Genomic DNA, 19,747 nt, shown 5'->3' on the forward strand with positions numbered 1-19,747 from the left:
TTTGAAATACAACGTGTTTTGCTTCAGAATGGAAATACAGAGTCGTTTTTGTAATTTTTCGGTCGCTCTTCGTGACAACATGCTTTCGCAATGGTCCATACATATATAATTACATTTTAAAGCACGGTGTAGGTTAATTACTTTTCGAATTGAAATGTGATTGCGGAAATATGTGTAATGTAAAATACTGAATTAAATTTATCTAAGACGATCTGATAAATATTAACTTGAATCAATCGTTCTTCTGTTAAGAGATAATCATTCTCCAACTCAACGAAATAACTCTCAATAATATGTCATGACAGTGTATAACAAATATACTTAATTACAAAATTACCTATATACAGCTATATATTTATGATATTGCATTGCTGCACACGGGATAATGATTTGTAATACCGTGTAAACAAGTTTTGTTTACTTGAATGCTTAAGATACATAATACGCATTAAAATGATGAAATTTGGGACTTGTATACAAGTATGCAGAAACTCACTCGTAGCCTCATCGTGTTATACGTTTGTTCTAATGAAAGATAATCACTTCTGTCTTATTTCGGTTTACTACATGTTCGTGTTTACAGGTGCATATTATTTGTTTCTGTGTCTAAGTTTATACATGCAGTGAGGTAAAGATACTAAATGAACTGGAACAATACATTTTGCGACACATCATGTATTAAAACAAACCTATGCATGTTCGGGGATATAAAATACAAGCGATGCTTTTTCTATAATCGACGCGACAATTGTGTTAGAAAGCAGACGATTACACAGATTTGTGAAATTGTATGTTACATTATAAATTAGTCGTTTCAATCATATCGGGACTGTTATCGCAAAATGAAATGTGATTAATTATCTTTTAGTTTATATGACTCAAAAATCATTTAAATTGCTATCAAAAATAAATATCAATATAAACATTAACATTGTTTCTAAATCAGTAAATTTCACGGGAAAAATCGTCGATAAATCCCTCTAAGAATAACTTTATTAAAAATGTTCACCCTTTATTTAAATTTTCCTAAGAAGCAATACATTGCACGAGCTATTTACAAAAGAATTAAGGTCTCAGCAGAAATGTACATTCATCTAAAGATAAGAAAATAAATATCATCTTCCACTTCTCGTTAAGTACACATACATCCATCTTATCAGACGTACGCAACATGATTTTGAAAGCGGGTTTATTGAGCTTTTGGATTAGTATAGATATATTTTAATTAAAGCAGAATCGAACGGTGTGTAACTCACTCAATTTTATTATTGGATGTAAAACGAGATGTGTTTTTGTTTTTATTTGTATTACCCTTAAACACGACATATAGTAATCGCATCGACAGTCCTTCCATCGTTCCGAAATTCTGTCCCGCTGCTACTGCGGAGCATAACCCAAGAACGATTGAATGGATTCATATGAAATTTTATATGCTGATAAAAAAACTTCGAGAGTGACTGCAGTGCAAGAGAACCATAACTTTTCAGCAATATTCATACAGTTATGGCTTTGGTTTATTTTCTTCTACACTCTATTACTGTATTACAATTGAAGATATTAAGATACAATTTCATAGACATGCAGTTAACATTGTGGGTGGTTGTAAAAGAACTATAACTCTCTCTCTCTCTCTTCTGCGGTTTTAGAGTACTTGCCCTTGGTATTTGTCTTGTTTCAAAGTCGAATCACAGAGCGTTATTTTATTATTAAAATCAGAACTAAAAGAACATTAAAGTTAGTCAAATGTAGCATTATATAATTAATAATAATATAATTAAAGTAATTCAAATGAAACTTTATATAATGATAAATGGCATTGCCAAATGCAAAATAACCATAACTTATTACTTATGAAATCGCGTCAACATATATTTATGAAATGCACCGTCCCAAATCAAACGACAGGCGTTACTACAGGAATTTGCTGGTACCTCGCGCTAATACATGTCCTTTTGACAACGCTTTCGTTTTGAAACATTCCTTGGTCGTAACATAGTTATGAGCTCAATCAGTTTCTGTTTTGCTGTAACTAATAATAAACGGTTTTCACTGTATTATCAGTTTAAGCCTAACATGTCAATGAATTTAAACAGACTGGGTTTACCTTATCAATATTATCAATCTTATAACAAGTTCAGTTACACAGAGTTTTTGAATGCATAAGTATATTGTGTTTCTACGTTGTACAGAATGATCGGTTTTGTTATACTAGTATTTCTTGAAATACAATGTGTTCTGCTTAAGCATGGAAGTACAGGTGTGTTGCTTTATTCGATCTGGATAACATGCTTTCAAATTGATTTATTGAGTATATGAAACCACATTTTGAATTTAAAAATTAGTGCTTGAAAATATATGATCAAGACCACAATCTGAAAAGTCGATATCAATATATAATATTACACATAGATTTAATATTTTATAAGCGATTTGCAAGATCTTGATACAACGTGTGTTTTTCAAAATAAATGATGACGTAACGTACATTTTACTCTGGTTTGTGATAAAATTGATAATATTACTAAACCTGCAATACAGCTCATGTCTGGAATAACATATGTAGGTTTTGATTCTTTCTTATTTATGTGACTATACAACAGCGACAACATTCAAAGCTACAACGTCTGCACCGACAACAGCGTCCTACATATCAGTAGCAGAAGCGGTAACACAAGACACAACGTCTTCACCACCAACTGCGTTCAACACAACAACCACAAAAGCGGAAAATCCAGGGATAACCACTCCTGCAACTACAACAACAACCAACATAACAACAACAGAATCGGAAACATATGGGACAAACACGTTTTCTCCGACAACAGCAACCAATACATTAACTACACAAATAAAAGCATCATCTGCATCAAACACTTCGGCTGTTTCAACAAAACCGTCTGATCGATTAACAACTTCCACGACAACATCAATATCTGCAACAGCAACTACACCTGCACCGACATTTTCACCGACACCAACAACTACACCTGTACCGACATCTTCACCTGAACCAACAACTACACCGGTACCGCCATATTCACCTGAACCAACAACTACAGCTGCATCAACATCTCCACCTGAACAAACAACTACACCTGATCCAACAACTACACCTGCACCGACATCTTCACCTCAACGAATAACTGATCCTGTACCGGCATCTTCACCTGAACAAACAACTGATCCTGTACCGACATCTTCACCTGATTCAACAACTGATCCTGCACCGACATCTTCACCTGAACCAACAACTGATCCTGTACCGACATCTTCACCTGAACCAACAACTGATCCTGTATCGACATCACCATCTGAACCAACAGCTGATCCTCTACCGACATCTTCACCTGAACAAACAACTGATCATCTACCGACATATTCACCTGAACCAACAACTGATCCTGTACCGACGTCTTCACCTGAACCAACAACAGGTCCTATACCGTCCTCTTCACCTGAACCAACAACTGATCTCCTACCGACATCTTCTACAACTGAGCATGTACCGGCATCTTCACCTGAATTAACAACTGAACCTGCAACGACATCTTCACCTGAACCAACAACTGATCATGTACCGACATCTTCACCTGAACCAACTACTGATCCAGCACCTACATCTTCACCTGAACCAATAACTGATCCTGTATCGATATCTTCACATGAACATAAAACAAATCCCGCACCGACATCTTCACCTGAACAAACAACTACACATGTAACGCCATATTCACCTGAACCAGCAACTACAGTTGTAACGACATCTTCACCTGAACCAACAACTATACCTTCACCGCCATATTCACCTAAACCAACAACTACATCTTCACCGCCATATTCACCTGAACCAACAACTACATCTGCACCGCCATATTCACCTAAACCAACAACTACGTCTGCACCGCAATTTACAACTGAACCAACAACTACACCTGCATCTGTATCTTCTCCTGAACTAATAACTACACCTGCACCGCCATATTCACCTGAACCAACAACTACACTTGCAACGCCATATTCACCTGAATCAACAACTATACTTGCACCGCAATATTCACCTGAACCAATAACTACACCTGAACCGCCATATTCACCTGAACAAACAACTACACCTGCACCGCGATATTCACCTGAACCAACAACTACACCTGAACCACAATATTCACCTGAACCAAAAACTACAACTGCACAGACATATTCACTTGAACCAACAGCTACACCTGAACCGCCATATTCACCTGAACCAAACACTACACCTGCACCGCCATATTCACTTGAACCAACAGCTACACCTGCTTCGCCTTGTTCAACTGAATCAACAACTACACCTGAACCTCCATATTCACCTGAACCAACAACTACATCTGTACCGACATCTTCATCTGAACCAACAACTACATCTATACCGACATCTCCAACTGAACCAACAACTACACCTGCATTTGTATCTTCTCCTGAACCAACAACTACACATGTGCCGACTTCTTCACCTCAACCAACAATTACTTCAACGTTAGACGCAACAACATTTTCCACTACAGGTACTTATCCTCAAACATCAGCTTAAATCACTTGTCTCACGTATACTTCTGTAAAAAAAACTCTACGATTTATAGTGATTTTTATATTTCGAAGAATGAAAAGCACACTTGATTGTGTCATGTATTAACATCTGATATATCGAAAGTATTGAAAAATCGGGTAAGAACAAAAATGTCTTAAACATTTTAAAGAAACTTTGATATTTTCAAAGAAAAATTGTATGGGAAGTTTATTATTATATGTACAAAAAGTACTGCGTTGCCATAGCATTCCGATTGTGAATTGCTTTATTGAAATACATTTATACAGATTGTGTTTCACCACCCGGAATTCCTAATGGAACTTACACAGCTTTGAGCGCAGCCTATAATTCAGCCATTAACTATCTGTGCAACCCAGGCTTCCAACTGACTGGAAACAACTCCATAATGTGTCTAGATTCCGGGAACTGGAGTGAGTTAAAGGCCACCTGCACTATTAAAGGTAGGTATACTTTAAAACAAGGTATTCCAACGTGAACATGGTGTGTTTGATTTAATGTTTATGCTCATGAAAATGAAATAGGAACACATTGTAGTCGTACCGATATACTGAAGTTTCAACATAACTCTCCTTTAAAAAGATCAAAGTCAATAAACATGCTATGATCAGTTGGGATCATTTTATAACATTTTCTACGTTTAAAGATTGTGGAACACCTCCTGGTTTGCTGAACGGCTATTTCACAAAAGCAAAGACAACTTTCGATTCATCAGTTGAATACACGTGCATAACCGGGTATGACCTTAATGGAAACAACACCATTGTATGCCTTGAATATGGGAACTGGAGTGAACTCAGGACACGGTGCGAGATAAAAAGTAATTGTAATTATAAAAAAGTTTACATATTTAACACCGTTCAAATGATTAAAAGCAAATATTGATACAATAAATACATTAACATATTCACACCTACCTCGTTCATTTCTGAAATGTTAAGGATCATAACCGAACAATTGTGTGCTATTTTACCAAGTTGAAATGAACTTGATTTTGGAAGAAAGAATAAATCCAAAATACCGCCATTTTACGTATTTATAACAAACCGTTATATTAATTGTGTTTTTTTTTCTTAACAGAACAGAGCTAAAACTTTACCTTTAAGTGATGTTTTTCAGATTGTTATAATACTCCAATTGTTGCAAACGGAAAGTGCATCTCCAATACCACCATATATAAGTCGCCTGCCGCCTGTTCGTGTGACGCAGGATACACATTGCATGGGGACAACTATACAGAGTGTCTAGCCAATGGATCGTGGAGTGATGTCAATATCACATGTACTGCCAGGGGTAAGTGTTGATGTTTTGTGGTCAACCTCTTGTCAAATATGTGCTCATTATTATTTTCTAAACGTTTTTTTTTATATTTTACCCTTATCACTTCAAGACTGTGGACCACCGCCTGAGTTGCTGAACGGCTCTCACACTCAAGGGAAAACAACTTTCAATTCATCGATTGAATACTCGTGCAACCATGGATATGACTTGACTGGAAACAACACCATTGTGTGTTTGGAAAATGGACTTTGGAATAAGCTGGGGGCTACATGCATCATTAAAGGTGAGACTTATAAAACTACAACTCATTCAACAGAATATTGAGATTCTATTATATAATAAACAGTGTTATGTGCAATGTTTTAAAACAAATATCTTTATGTAACACACACATTAAAGTCGACATTTTGAACGCAATATTGAGCTCTTTTGTCGTTAGTCTTATTCGCGGCATGCGTTAGTTACCATTTCTACTTTCAGTTTTTATAATATTAATATTGTATCTATGTTCGTCAAAAATTATATACACTTTAATAGTTCTATTTGTCTATACTATCAGTTCGACTTTCTATTACGGTAAAACGTACAACCATTAGATATATTTAAACAGCGTTCGCTCGTTTGTACTTAGATATTATTATATATGTAATTATTTGCTATTTAAGTTTTCTTTAAAACTTGAACAATTAATCATCCAATCTATCAAATCTTAAATATATACATCATTACTGTTCTATACCTGACAAACAGACAGACGTAAACTAGTTGATTAGAATTATAAATCTTCTTCGATCTAATCAATGTTACTTCATGTTAAAGTTGTCTGTGCAAATGTATTTACTTAAAAGCCAAATTTCGTAGAAGATTTGTTCACTTCAAATTTAAGCTTGAGTTCAAGTTCATTAATATCCGTTATAACATGGTCAAGAATGCATTGGCAAACAAACGACCTAAAAGCTATTTTGTACGAATAGTTCGGACGTCCAACACGTAAAGGCTTAAATAATGTCCTTTAATCCATTTAACAACTAGCAATAAGTTTTAGGCGTTTCAATTACGTCAAAAACACATGTATTTGTGATTCAGCACATGTATCTTTACACAACAAGTCATAGACTCAAAATGATTATGGTCTATAAATGTACACAGATCCATTTGCATTGCTATATCATAGTTTAAAATGTGTTTTAATATATACATGACAATATGTGTATTTTAGAATGGCTTCTTTTTCAGATTGCAACTTAACTAAACCTATATTGCACGGATCGTGTTTCGCCAATACCACAACATACCTGTCTAAGGCTGAGTGTTCGTGTGATACAGGATACACATTGCACGGAAAAAACTTTACTGAGTGTCTTTCCGATGGATCATGGAGTGACGCCAATATCACTTGTATCATCAAAGGTAACATCTATGTCATCCCACATTGTTCCGCATTGTTTACTCTGTACAATCTTATTTTAAACAAGACATTGCCAAGTAATATGGTCCCCTACCGGTGAAACTCCACCATTGTCAGTATTATGTTTAATTTGTTGCGATAGTAACCAGAATTCTTGACGTAGAAACAAAATGAATTGACGTGTATAATCTCCATATTGCCATCTGTCCATGTTTCAAGTTTCATGAAAAACGTATAAATAACTTTTCAAATTATCGCAGGATCCAGAAAAGTGTGACGGACTTACAGACAGACTGACTGACAGACTGACAGACAGACTGACTGACTGACGGACGGACAGACTGACGGACAGACTGACAGACAGACTGACGCACAGAGCGCAAACCATTAGTCCCCTCGGGTTTCACAGATAGGGGAAAATTAAGATAAAATGATATATTAACGAGGATTTTATGCTGTGTGCATGTGTTTGACATCGCCGTTTGATGTCATATTAACTTCGGTACCAGTACGTGTTTCAACACTTTTAAAGATGTGTTCACGCATAATATATTAAATTAAGATTTAGTGTTAATTAAATTTTACATATGCGTTTATATGCGAAAATGTATGATCAGTTGAGATCATTTTAGATCGCCTGTATCTTTATAGATTGTGGAGCACCTCCTGGACTGATGAACGCATTTTTCACTCAAGGAGGGACGACTTACCATTCATCAATTGAATACACGTGCATAACTGGGTACGATCTAATTGGAAATAACACCATTGTGTGCCTTGAAACCGGGCACTGGAGTGAACTCGAGACCAAATGCGAGATAAAACGTAAGTGAAATTATAAATAAGTTTACATATTTAAAATCGTTAAATATTAAAAATAATATTGACACATTCAATAACTTTACATATTAACAATATGCTTCGTCCATATTGTTAGGAAACACCGACGAATAATAATGTACTATTTTACAAACTTGTAAAGTAATTGATTTTGAAAGAAAACATGACTTTTGGTGCCTGCAATTTTTTACTCGTTTACCCCATAGTAATCGCCATTTTATGTCAAAACCTATGGCTAAGAGACGGTTACAATAGTAATAAATTGTGAACTTCTTATCGGATAAATTTGAACACGACTTTAAATTGCCTTTTTTATTTAAAAAATAATCCAAGTGTTTAGACAATCCATTTATAGTGCGATAAAGATTGATTTGTATTATGAGGTTATAAATTATAATAATGTTGACAGTTGTGATACAACGTCATTAGTACTCACAATCTGTTAGACATTTAAACAACTACCAACACTTTATAAAAAAAAAAAGATTGCGAATACATTGTGCTTACACCATTGTGCAGACGAACAGTAGGTTACACAGTGATTCTGTAGAACGGCCAACGTGCTTCAACCGTTTTATTTGCATGCCGAAAGTTGTATGATCAGCTGCTATCTTTTTAGAACTGTTTATATGTTCATAGATTGTGGAACTGGAGTGAACTCAAGACCGAATGCAAGATAAAAAGTATTTTTAATGATGCAATATTGAACATATTTAAAACTGTTCAAAATTAAAACAAAATGTTGATACAAACATAAATTAACATATACACATCTGCCTCTTTCATTTCGGAGCTCTTAGGGACCATAAACGAACAATTATTTGCTATTTTAAAAAGTTGAAAAGAACATTATTTTGGAAGAAAGAATGACCTTCACTACAAAATCATCATTTTATGTACGTATTTTTAACCAACCATGATGATTTATTGTTCGTTTTTTACCACAACAGATATAAAACGTTACAATTAAGTGAGATTTTTCAAATTGTTATAATACTCCAACTGTTGCAAACGGAAAGTGTATCTCCAATACCACCATATATAAATCGCCTGCTGACTGTTCGTGTAATGCGGTATACACATTGCATGGGGACAACTATACAGTGTCTGGCCAATGGATCATGGCGTGATGTCAATATCACATGTACTGCAAGTGGTAATTGTTCATGTGTTGTGGTCACTCTCTTGTCAAATATGTGCTCAATATAATTTCCTAAACGTTTTTTTTTTATTTTACTCTTATCACTTCAAGACTGTAGTTCACCGCCGGAGTTGCTGAACGGCTCTTATACTCAAGGGAAAACAACTTTCAATTCATCGATTGAATACTCGTGCAATAACGGATATGACTTTACTGGAAACAATATAATTGTGTGTATGGAAAATGGTCTTTGGAGTAAACTAGAGGCTACATGCATCATTAAAGGTTCGACTTATTAAACTACTACTCTTTTATCAGGATATTGAGATTCTACTATATAATAATCATTGTTATGTGCAATGTTTTAAAGCGAACATCTTTATTGAACAAACACACTTAAGTCGACATTTTGAAAACAATATTGAGCTCTTTTGTCGTTAGTCTTATTCCGGGCATGCGTTAGTTATCATTTCTTCTTTCAGTTTTTATAATATTAAAATTGTATCGTATGTTCTTCAAAAATTATATACACTTGATTTGTCTTTACTACCAGTTCGACTTTCGTTTGCGGTAAAGCGTACAACCATTAGATATATTTAGACAGCGTTCGGTCGTTTGTACTTATACATTATTATCATAATTTGCCAATTAAGTTTTCTTTAAAACTTAGACACTTAATCATTTAAACATATCAAACCTTAAATATAGACTTCAGTATTGTTCTATAACAAACAGACATACGGCAACTCGTACACTAGTTTATTAGAATTATAGATAGCGTTATATCTAGTCAATGTAACTTCCTGTAAATATTGTCTTTGTAAATGTATTCTCTTAAAAGTCAAATTTCGTAGAAGATTTGTTCACTTCAAATTTAAGCTTGAGTTCAAATTCATTAACACGCTCAAGAACGCATCGGCAAACAAACGACCAGGAAGTCCAGCACGTGAAGGCTTAAATAATAAAGTTAGAAACATTTAAGTTTATGTCTTTTAATCCACGTAACAACTACCCATAAGTTATAGGCGTTTCAATTCTGTCAATCACACAAAAATGAAGTTAAAATAATTATGAGTCTGTGAAGGCCTATAAATATACAATAATCCATTTGCATTGCTATATCCTAGTTTACAATGTGCTTTAATATAAACATCTATACTATACTATAAACACATGTGTATTTTAGGATTGCTTTTTTCAGATTGCAACTTAACTAAACCTATATCGCACGGATCGTGTTTCGCCAATACCACAACATACCAGTCTAAGGCTGAGTGTTTGTGTGATGCAGGATACACATTGCATGGAGAAAACTTTACTGAATGTCTTTCCGATGGATCATGGAGTGACGCCAATATCACTTGTATCATCAAAGGTAACATCTATGTCATCCCACATTGTTCCGCATTGTTTACTCTGTACAATCTTATTTTAAACAAGATATTTCCAAGCAATATGGTGAACCTCCACCATTGTCAGTAAACATTTTTATTTGTTGCGATAGCAACCAGAATTCTTGACGTAGAAACAAAATGAATTGACGTGTATTATCTCCATATTGCCATCTGGCCATGTTTCAAGTTTCATGAAAAACATATGAATAACTTTTCAAATTATCGCAGGATCCAGAAAAGTGTGACGGACTTACAGACAGACTGACAGACTGACAGATAGACAGACTGACAGATAGACTGACTGACGGACAGACTGACAGACAGACTGACAGACAGACTGACGCACAGAGCGCAAACCATAAGTCCCCTTGGGTTTCACCGATAGGGGAAAATTAAGCAATAAAATGATATATTAATGAGAATTGTATGTTGTGTGCATGTGTTTGCCATCGCCTTTTGATGTCATATTAACTACGGTACCAGTACGTGTTTGAACACTTTTAAAGATGTGTTCACGCATAATATATTAAATTAAGATTGAGTGTTAATTAAATATAAATATGCGTTTATATACTCACGGTCGTGTTTTTTTTATAAATGAATAATATATATTAAAAATATTTATCTTACTTTGCATTTATCTTTAAATCGAAATACCTTTGTATGTACTAATGTGTATGTTTTGGGTGATTGTTGATATTTTGTGGTAACTCTCTTGTTAAATATGTGCACATTGTAATTCCCTAAAAGTTTATTATATTTTACTCATATCACTTCAAGACTGTATACCACCGCCTTCGTTGCTGAACGGCTCTCGCACGCAAGGGAAAACAACTTTCAATTCATCGATTGAATACTCGTGCAACAATGGATATGACATAACTGGAAACAACATCATTGTGTGTTTAGAAAATGGAATTTGGAGTAAACTAGAGGCTACATGCATCATTAAAGGTTCGACTTATTAACCTACTACTCATTTATCAGGATAATGAGATTCTACCGTATAATAATCATTGTTGACATCTGGTAACCCTATCAACGTTCAGTTTGTATAATAATAATCTTGTTTCTTATGTTGATCACAATTTTTATACAATTGAATAGATATATGTGCCCATACTTTCAGTTCGACTTTTTATTACGGTAAAACGTACAACCATTAAAAATATTTGAACAGCGCGTTCGTTCGTTTGTACTTATACATTAATATAAGACTTTGCTAATTACGTTTTCTTTAAAACTTTGACACTTAGTTATTAAAGCAGGTGAAAACTTTTATATATACTTCTTTATTGTTCTATACCTGGCAAACAGACAGACGGTAACTCGTACACTAGTTTATGAGAATTATAACTCTATATCAGACCACTCGGCCACCCGTGCTCATACAAAGAGAGATGTATTTTATACTGTAGTTAAGCAATCCTCGTAGTATGAACAAATATAACGACAACAACAGAACTCTCCAAATTATTAAATCGTTGAATTTTGTCAATTTACCAAAACGTGAAAGGCTCCCTTTAATGTCTTCAGACTTGCAAATTGAATGAGTTCAATACACTGTCAGATCTTACATCATGAATAACTTACAGGTTTAGTGGTTGCCTGTTAGCCTGTGGACAGAAGATTTAAGCCCAAGAAACTCAATTTCAAAAGTTGGTTACAGTTGGGCTAAAAAACAGGGCAACTTGCTTTTTCAAAGCTTGAAACAACTCAATCCGATTAAACATAGAATACAAATTGGCGACTGTGAATCAATAAGGCCTAGGAAATGATTCAATTCCGGCTAATAACAAGACATGATGCATTTAAAGTATGTCATGTCGGCAAAATTATTGCTCCATAATTTAAAGAAAATAGATCAAGTATTAGATACACATAACACAAAATGTTCATGATTCTAGGCTTGTTATTCGTTAGCAAGGCAACCGAAATTCTAAAGATGGTTGCCAGTGCACCAACCATTTGCGAAAAAAAAAAAGAAATGTTGTTATTTTGTCTAAGTTATGTCTATAACATAAATATGAGGATAAACACATCTCGACCTGTGCTTTAAGACACACTCTTTATAAATTTGAATGGTTTGGGTTCATTTCAAACTTGCGATATGAAATAGCTGTAACATAATTTTGAAAACTTAGTTGGGTCTAGGATTATGCAATAGCGAACAACTGTAGTGCCTTCAGCGCTTTAATTTTAAAAGAAGCGCTTACATGAGATATTTATGAAAATTTTCTTTTGTGTGCACGTGTTGGACATCGAATATTGATGTCATATTAACTAAGGTACCAGTACGTGTTTTAACACTATTAAAATTGTGTTCATGTATAATTTATTAAAATATAAGATGTCAAGTTAATTAAATTGTTCAAATATGTGTTCATATACTCATGGTCGTGGGTTATATGAAAACAATCTTAATTTGCATTTTATGTACAAATGTTTAATCTTTGTGGGGATTAATTCTGGCTTTAAATATTGTGGACTGAAAACCCCCAAGTGCTTGACATTTAACGTCTTAAGGTGATTTCCCCAACTGAAATTATTTTCATGTTTAATTGTGAGTTGTTTAAATTCTCCTGTACTGTAAAGGGAATTGGTAACTTGCCTTAAATAAATTAGAGGAAAGTAGATGTTAAGAAGAAATCCCTATTAAAAATGACTCGGAAGTTGTATTATTTAATGTTCCAATAAAAAAAATTTCACAGATTGCGGAAACTATACCCATACGCTGAATGGCATGGTTGAGTTTCCGAACGATACAACTTACCTGTCCGTTGCCAATGTCCACTGCATTGAAGGATATAGACTGAAGAAGGAACACAATAACAGCGTTACATCAGAGTACATTAACTGCACTGAAGAAGGTCTCTGGCAGGTCTCAAAAGGCTGCGAACTAAAAGGTATATATTGCCAACTCGCTTTTGGTTAGATCGTGTTTTATCAATAGCATAAATATTCAACATTATAATGACATTATTACTACCATTATCTATGTGTAGAAAAGATGCAATAAATAGAACGTAAAACATTCAACACACTTCCACACTTAGAATCGTTCTTTCATAACGTAATAATAGCAATCGGTGAGCAATGTGTTATCCACAGACTGTGGTCCACCACCAAGTGGCAAACTATCAACAGTGAACGCACCAGTGAAGACTTTCAACTCATCAGCTGTGTACACGTGTAATCATGGGTACAGCACATACAATGACTCAACAATCGTTTGTAATGCAAGCGGGCTATGGAGTGATGAAGCACCAATATGTTATGGTATATATGTCCTGTACATGTTGTATCGTAAATAAACAAGTAGGGAAAACTTGCTGAAGCATTTTCGTTTATTGAAACATTAACCCACTTAAGGCAGACGAATAAAAATATTTTGTATGTAAAAAGTATTTATCCCGTTGCTCTGTTACATTTTGATTGAAAGGAATTACTGATGTTCGCATGAATTCGCTGCCAATTTAAAGAGCATATAATTTAATTTATATATTCAATAATGTGAATATATTATGCATTGTTAGTAAAACACATGAAATATATCATGAAATACCAAACACAGATATCAACGAGTGTCTTGACAGAAAGACATGTCACTACAACGCTAACTGTACCAACACTGACGGGAGCTTTAAGTGCGAATGTCAGACCGGATACAGAGACCTGGATGGGGTCGGTGGACAACACTGTGATGGTGAGACACCTTTCCTCTGCGTGATTTGTTGTTGAACAATGCAATAGTAATGTGTTCGTTGCATACAAGAAATAGGGTGAACATACGTGTGCAGCTTTTATGCAAAACCATTTGCTTCGTACTTCGACATTTTGGTGATTGGTCACTTGTTAATAAAGTGACAGCGTTCTGTAATAAAATTTATTTCCTGATGATGGAGATTAAGTTGCCTTTTTATATTTATATAATGTATTATAAAGGGCACTAAACACTGGAATACGTTGGTGCATGTATTTATCTTGAAAAGGATACGTCTGCTGTGATCGCAAATACTTGAAATACATGTACATCAATCGCATGCATTGCACACATGCAATTAGTCTTTAATTTCTGTGTTGTTTTTTTTTATATGGTTTAATTTTATTTCATATGCTTATTAAAGATATAGACGAGTGTTCTTCTGGTGGCGATTTCTTTTGCGCAACATCCTTCAACCAGACACGTGTTTGTGTGAATATTGACGGAGGATACGTGTGTGTTTGCAACAAGGGATTTACTGGACCCAAATGTGAACGCGGTATTTCTTACTGTATTTTATAATGTACAAAGTTTTAATTTGATACACATTTATCAGAATACACGCATTTACACAGTGTCATCCATTAAAATAAAGACCGATTTGAATATGTTAATCTGCTTATACAAATTGCTAGTTATTATGTATTATTATTATTATTATTATTATTATTATTATTATTATTATTATTATACCGGATTTATATAGCGCCCTTTTCTTGCAAAAATGCACGTTCAAAGGCGCTTTACATAAGAACATTTGACGTATCGCTGATACGAAAACATTTGGCAACACTGTTTCAAAAGAAATCAATCACAATAACTCAAATGTGTGTCGCTATAAGACAATTAATGATCGAAACAATAAAATCTAAAATTTATGCTATAAGTACTACGTAAAAACATGCACCTGTACAGTAACCATAGATTAGAAAGATCAACAAGACACTAAAAAAACTACTCAATGTGTTTAGAGCTCTATAAGACATTGAAACAATAAAATCTAAAACTTATACTTTAAGAACTACGTCAAAAAGCATGCTCAAAGTGATTGATATTATTGTGAAGCATCTATTAAATGATTAATAATCTAAAATAGTTCATGTGTTTACAAAATGTATTCGTACTTACCCAACATAGTGTAACTCTTTCTAGTATTTATAAAGTAAAAAGAAAAGGTACGTTTGATATACCAAAACAAAAAGTGAAATTCATAAAATGTTTTTCAGATATTGATGAATGCATTCATAATACAACGTGCGGAGGAAATGCGGATTGTTCCAACGCGTTTGGTAGATTCACCTGTGCATGCCGTGAAGGCTATCCACAGGGAAACCCCTATCTGGGCTGCTTCGGTACTGTCGCGTTCTTTCTAATATGTGTTCAGTAAAACAACCTTGAACAGCAGGAAACAACTGGTTATTTTGTCTTTTTGATCATTATGTTCCATGCTGTGTAAGTTGTTTCGGTTTTTGTCGTTTATTGTATGCCAAGTTTTTTACGACAATCGTTAAAAAGCTTCAAAAGTCCTTTTTCCATAATATTTCGATTAGCATAATCGTTTTATCAACACATATAAAAAGAGTGTGTGCTCTCTATGTGTTGCCATAGAACCGGTTTTACTGGAGTTCAGTGGAGCGGGAGACAGATACTGGGATATAGACAACGAAATAATCAAGGAGTATCAAATCTCAAGACGGCTGCCGTACTTCGGGGAGTATGTGCACTGGTTAAGGGTACAAGCATTCTTGATCACTTATAAATAGTTCTTAACAAAGTCCAATTATCGCAGGCATATACTTTCATAAAATCGACACATTAAGATGTGTCTGCATCAACTTTCCATGCAAAATATTATATTATAGGCATGGAAGTAGAGTGTGCTCAGTCAAGTCTATGAAATAAAATAATTATAGGAAAACCAATCTTGAAACGCTTTCGATGTCGGTGCATGTTGGCTTGCAACCTTTTATATTAAAGAATTTAAATGTTCAGCGTAAATATATTTGACTTATCTGGGTATTCCAGCCAAGCATGGACGGATTCATATCGCTAGATTTCCAACCATTGTACAATCAATATGGAGGTGAAAATGCAAGCGAGTGGAGGACAGCTGTTCAGAACCACTTGGTGATTGCACCGTTATGGACAAACATTGACAGCAGAAATATTACAGACGGAGGACTTTGGATTCACCTTTTTACCGACCGCCAAAAGAACAATGTAGACATTGAGAAAATCCAACAACTCGTTCGTCAATACACCAACCAGACTGAGTTCATTGTTAGTGTGGCCCTGGTCGCCACGTGGAAACACGTGACTGTCCACTCGCCCTATGAACCCGGATATGAACTCGTCAAGCATCAGGTATGTGTATCATTAAATGTATAACGTGTGGGTCGATAGCACAATATGATAATGAAATTAACTAAAGTTTGTACAAAGAGCTTTATTAATTTTTATTTTAATTTGTAAGCTTTTTACTTATTAGAACCTGTCGATGCAGTGTATTCTGGCATCAGACGGAATGTACACGTACATCATATTCAACTACGACCGGGAACAGTTTAGTATCAAACCGTTATCAGAAGTACCCGTTGCCAGTGGTTTCACAAATCTAAATTACACGGGAGTCATTTTGTCCAACAGAAAAAACTTCACGCGACTTAATCAAGAATCCAATGTTAAGCCAGGTAACTCTTCAAATCAATCAACTTCATAAAATTTAAATAACTATTTTATTTATTTGACGTGCGTACAGGTACATTAATTTACTATATATTTTCAAATGCATAATGCAATAGTGATTTAGAACATGACAAATATATCCATGCTGTTGTTTGTTAAAAAAAATCAATGCAGAATGTATTCGGAACTCAAAACACCATATACTGATTTTGCAGATTTTGCTGGAAGGTGGCTCTATAATGTTACAGTCATCACTGAATCCATGAAAAATGAAATCCTTTGCCAAAGATTCTTCGACAGTAATAAAGATGGTCTGAAAACACTGATCAAGAAGGAGCTGGAGTTTGCCCTGCCATGTCCGTGTCAGGAAGTCCTTATGATCGAAGTGAGTATATGCACCAGACTGATGTTGTACACTTAAAAGTTCAATTGTATTGCCGTTTTAGTGTTTATTTTGCCTTTTTGCTTTGTTTTCTACTTACCTTAGCGTACCTACAGATTTCAAAAAAGGCTTGTAGGCTACATATTACATATTTAATGTATCAAGGATGGCTACTTAATAAATGGTAGACAGTCAGAATATACGGTTATACCTTCGTCTAAGCTACTTTGCTTTATTTTGTATGATACCTTTTGCGTATGACAGTCAGTGGCTAACGTTTTCCTCGGGGCTACGTGAAAGTTAAATTAATTTTTAATAAATCAATGTAATCTTTTGCTCTACCTTAAATCATATGTTCGTATTTTCAAACCAATATAATTCTACCTAGACGTCAATCGTCCTTTTTAGTTACCTATTTCGTTGTTTTTTTACATGTTGCACAAAACGTATTGGTCACTGTTTCAAGGTGTAGACATAACTATTCCAATTTAAGGATATTTCCTCTTCGACAAGCAAATGCACATCTAAACTTTTTGAAAATGTTTTCGCTCTGTTATACTGTAAGCTTAGAGTAAGTCCGAATATTATATCAGCAGCATTAATTTTTCGGAACATAGTTAACACGAACGGAACAAAATATGGTCGAGACGTATTGGTACGCTTCAAAATCCAAATATTAGATACGTATACAGTGTTTAGTTGTATATGGCATTTGTAGCCGAATATAACACCAAACATAAAAAAGCAACTCTCTACGAAAATATACATCAAGCAGATGATAAACGTACCTTGAAATGTCTAAATTATCGAAGACATGAGCACAAATAATTATTATGTAAGCAATGGGCTGTTGTCGATATTTCTGCACTCTTTGCTTCAAATAAAAACATATACAGTGTATGAAAATAAACAATAAACGAATTACTCATATTGTTTATTAAAGGACTACACTTTCAACCGCAATGACTCCCTACGCCCCGGGTTTGGAGACCATATGACATGTTACGAGTCCTGGTTCTTCAGCGCCTATGGCATCAAACAAAGATGCTGCTACATGTGAGTTGGCACGTTAAGAAGTAAACTAAAGTCATCAAGATCAAAGATTTTGGGTTCAAGAGTCACACAGTATTTATTGAAAAAAGTTTATTACAGTTATTTGAACCTGTCCATCCCCGTTACCGTTTGAAAACTATGCTATCTTTATTTTCTGTGTTGTTACTTCAGAGATGCACGGTTAAGGACCGCAAGTCCTTATTTTGATCTTACACTGGTGTGATTTGCCTTTACTACTGTTGAAGTTCCCCAGGCTTCAAATACTATTTCCTTACTAGGTTCAGCAAACTGCAGACGCAGTACCCGGGTGCAGTAGCAGCGGAGTTTGAAAACAAAACACTTGCCGAATTACTCGAGAAGGGTTACAATCAGTGCTGCTCTTCGGGTGTCAGCCAGAAGTTCTGTCATCTGTACCAGGAGATCAACCCGCCTGATGACTGCTCAAAATACACAATAAGCGACGAGATACCGCTAAGGGCAGACATCATGCAAGATGACCTTGGTGTTGAGAAGCAACACGAGGACACCCGCGGCGAGGGGATGATGGGCCACTTCGTCAGAAGTGTGCGAAAAATGTTTGGATTGTAAGCTTGACCACATAAACATGACAATCATTAACAGTGTAACCGAAGTGTGCAAAAAAAGTGGTAGATATTCTTAAATGTGCATATATGATGTAAGGTGTAGAGTCTTCCAATTATAAGTCTTGTAATTCGCACCTTAGTTCGATCTAAGAAATGTATTTTTAGTCAAACGCTTTTGTTTTTAAATGCTTTTAAAATATGCTTCATTTGTTAAGTATAATTTTCAGAGGTTTCATTGGAGTACTGTTATTTCTAGATACACAGTGAATGTATGTTTATTACATGTTTTGTCAGCTGGAACAATGTGACAATTATTTGTACACCTTTAGGTTAATGTACCGCAGAATGTCAACATGAATGGAAAAATGACTGGTGTAATCTGTGTTTCTATTTGTTTGCTGTTCAGTATGTTACTTCTTACAGCATGGAAGTCAGTGCAATTAGTAGTACATTAGTCATACTTTGGATTCGTCTGAAGGTGGTCTGCTTAAGTTAATAAAAATAACTTAGTTAAAGATTTGTTAGGAATAATATTTCATCACAGAATGTTTTCAAATAACTTACAATCAGGAGTATTTATGTTTTTTGACAATACCTTTAACAGAAATGTAAAGTTTGTAACAATTTGAGAGGG

At 34.8% G+C, this 19,747-nt stretch overlaps 1 protein-coding gene across 6 annotated transcripts; it reads left to right on the plus strand.

Moving 5' to 3' along the window:
• The first annotated feature begins 2,104 nt into the window (after window positions 1-2,104).
• LOC127853188 (uncharacterized) lies at window positions 2,105-19,688 on the plus strand. Of its 6 annotated transcripts, XM_052387454.1 has the most exons (23): window positions 2,105-2,257; window positions 2,601-3,167; window positions 3,240-4,541; window positions 4,852-5,025; window positions 5,229-5,402; window positions 5,702-5,875; window positions 5,973-6,146; window positions 7,100-7,273; window positions 7,923-8,096; window positions 9,364-9,537; window positions 10,454-10,627; window positions 11,427-11,600; window positions 13,358-13,552; window positions 13,758-13,925; window positions 14,221-14,352; window positions 14,774-14,908; window positions 15,636-15,761; window positions 16,018-16,142; window positions 16,435-16,773; window positions 16,898-17,099; window positions 17,310-17,479; window positions 18,420-18,532; window positions 18,808-19,688. In XM_052387454.1, the coding sequence occupies exons 1-23, from the start codon at window positions 2,191-2,193 to the stop codon at window positions 19,115-19,117; spliced, it is 5,517 nt and encodes a 1,838-aa protein (XP_052243414.1). In that variant the 5' UTR covers window positions 2,105-2,190; the 3' UTR covers window positions 19,118-19,688. The 6 variants fall into 6 exon arrangements, with proteins under 6 accessions (XP_052243414.1, XP_052243413.1, XP_052243415.1 ...); XM_052387453.1 differs by having other exon boundaries at window positions 2,601-4,541; XM_052387455.1 differs by lacking the exons at window positions 10,454-10,627; window positions 11,427-11,600 and having other exon boundaries at window positions 2,601-4,541.
• The last annotated feature ends 59 nt before the right edge of the window (window positions 19,689-19,747 follow it).

The sequence above is a fragment of the Dreissena polymorpha genome, chromosome 12 (genome assembly GCF_020536995.1).
Source record: "Dreissena polymorpha isolate Duluth1 chromosome 12, UMN_Dpol_1.0, whole genome shotgun sequence".
In the NCBI taxonomy this organism is placed as follows: Eukaryota; Metazoa; Mollusca; class Bivalvia; order Myida; family Dreissenidae; genus Dreissena; species Dreissena polymorpha.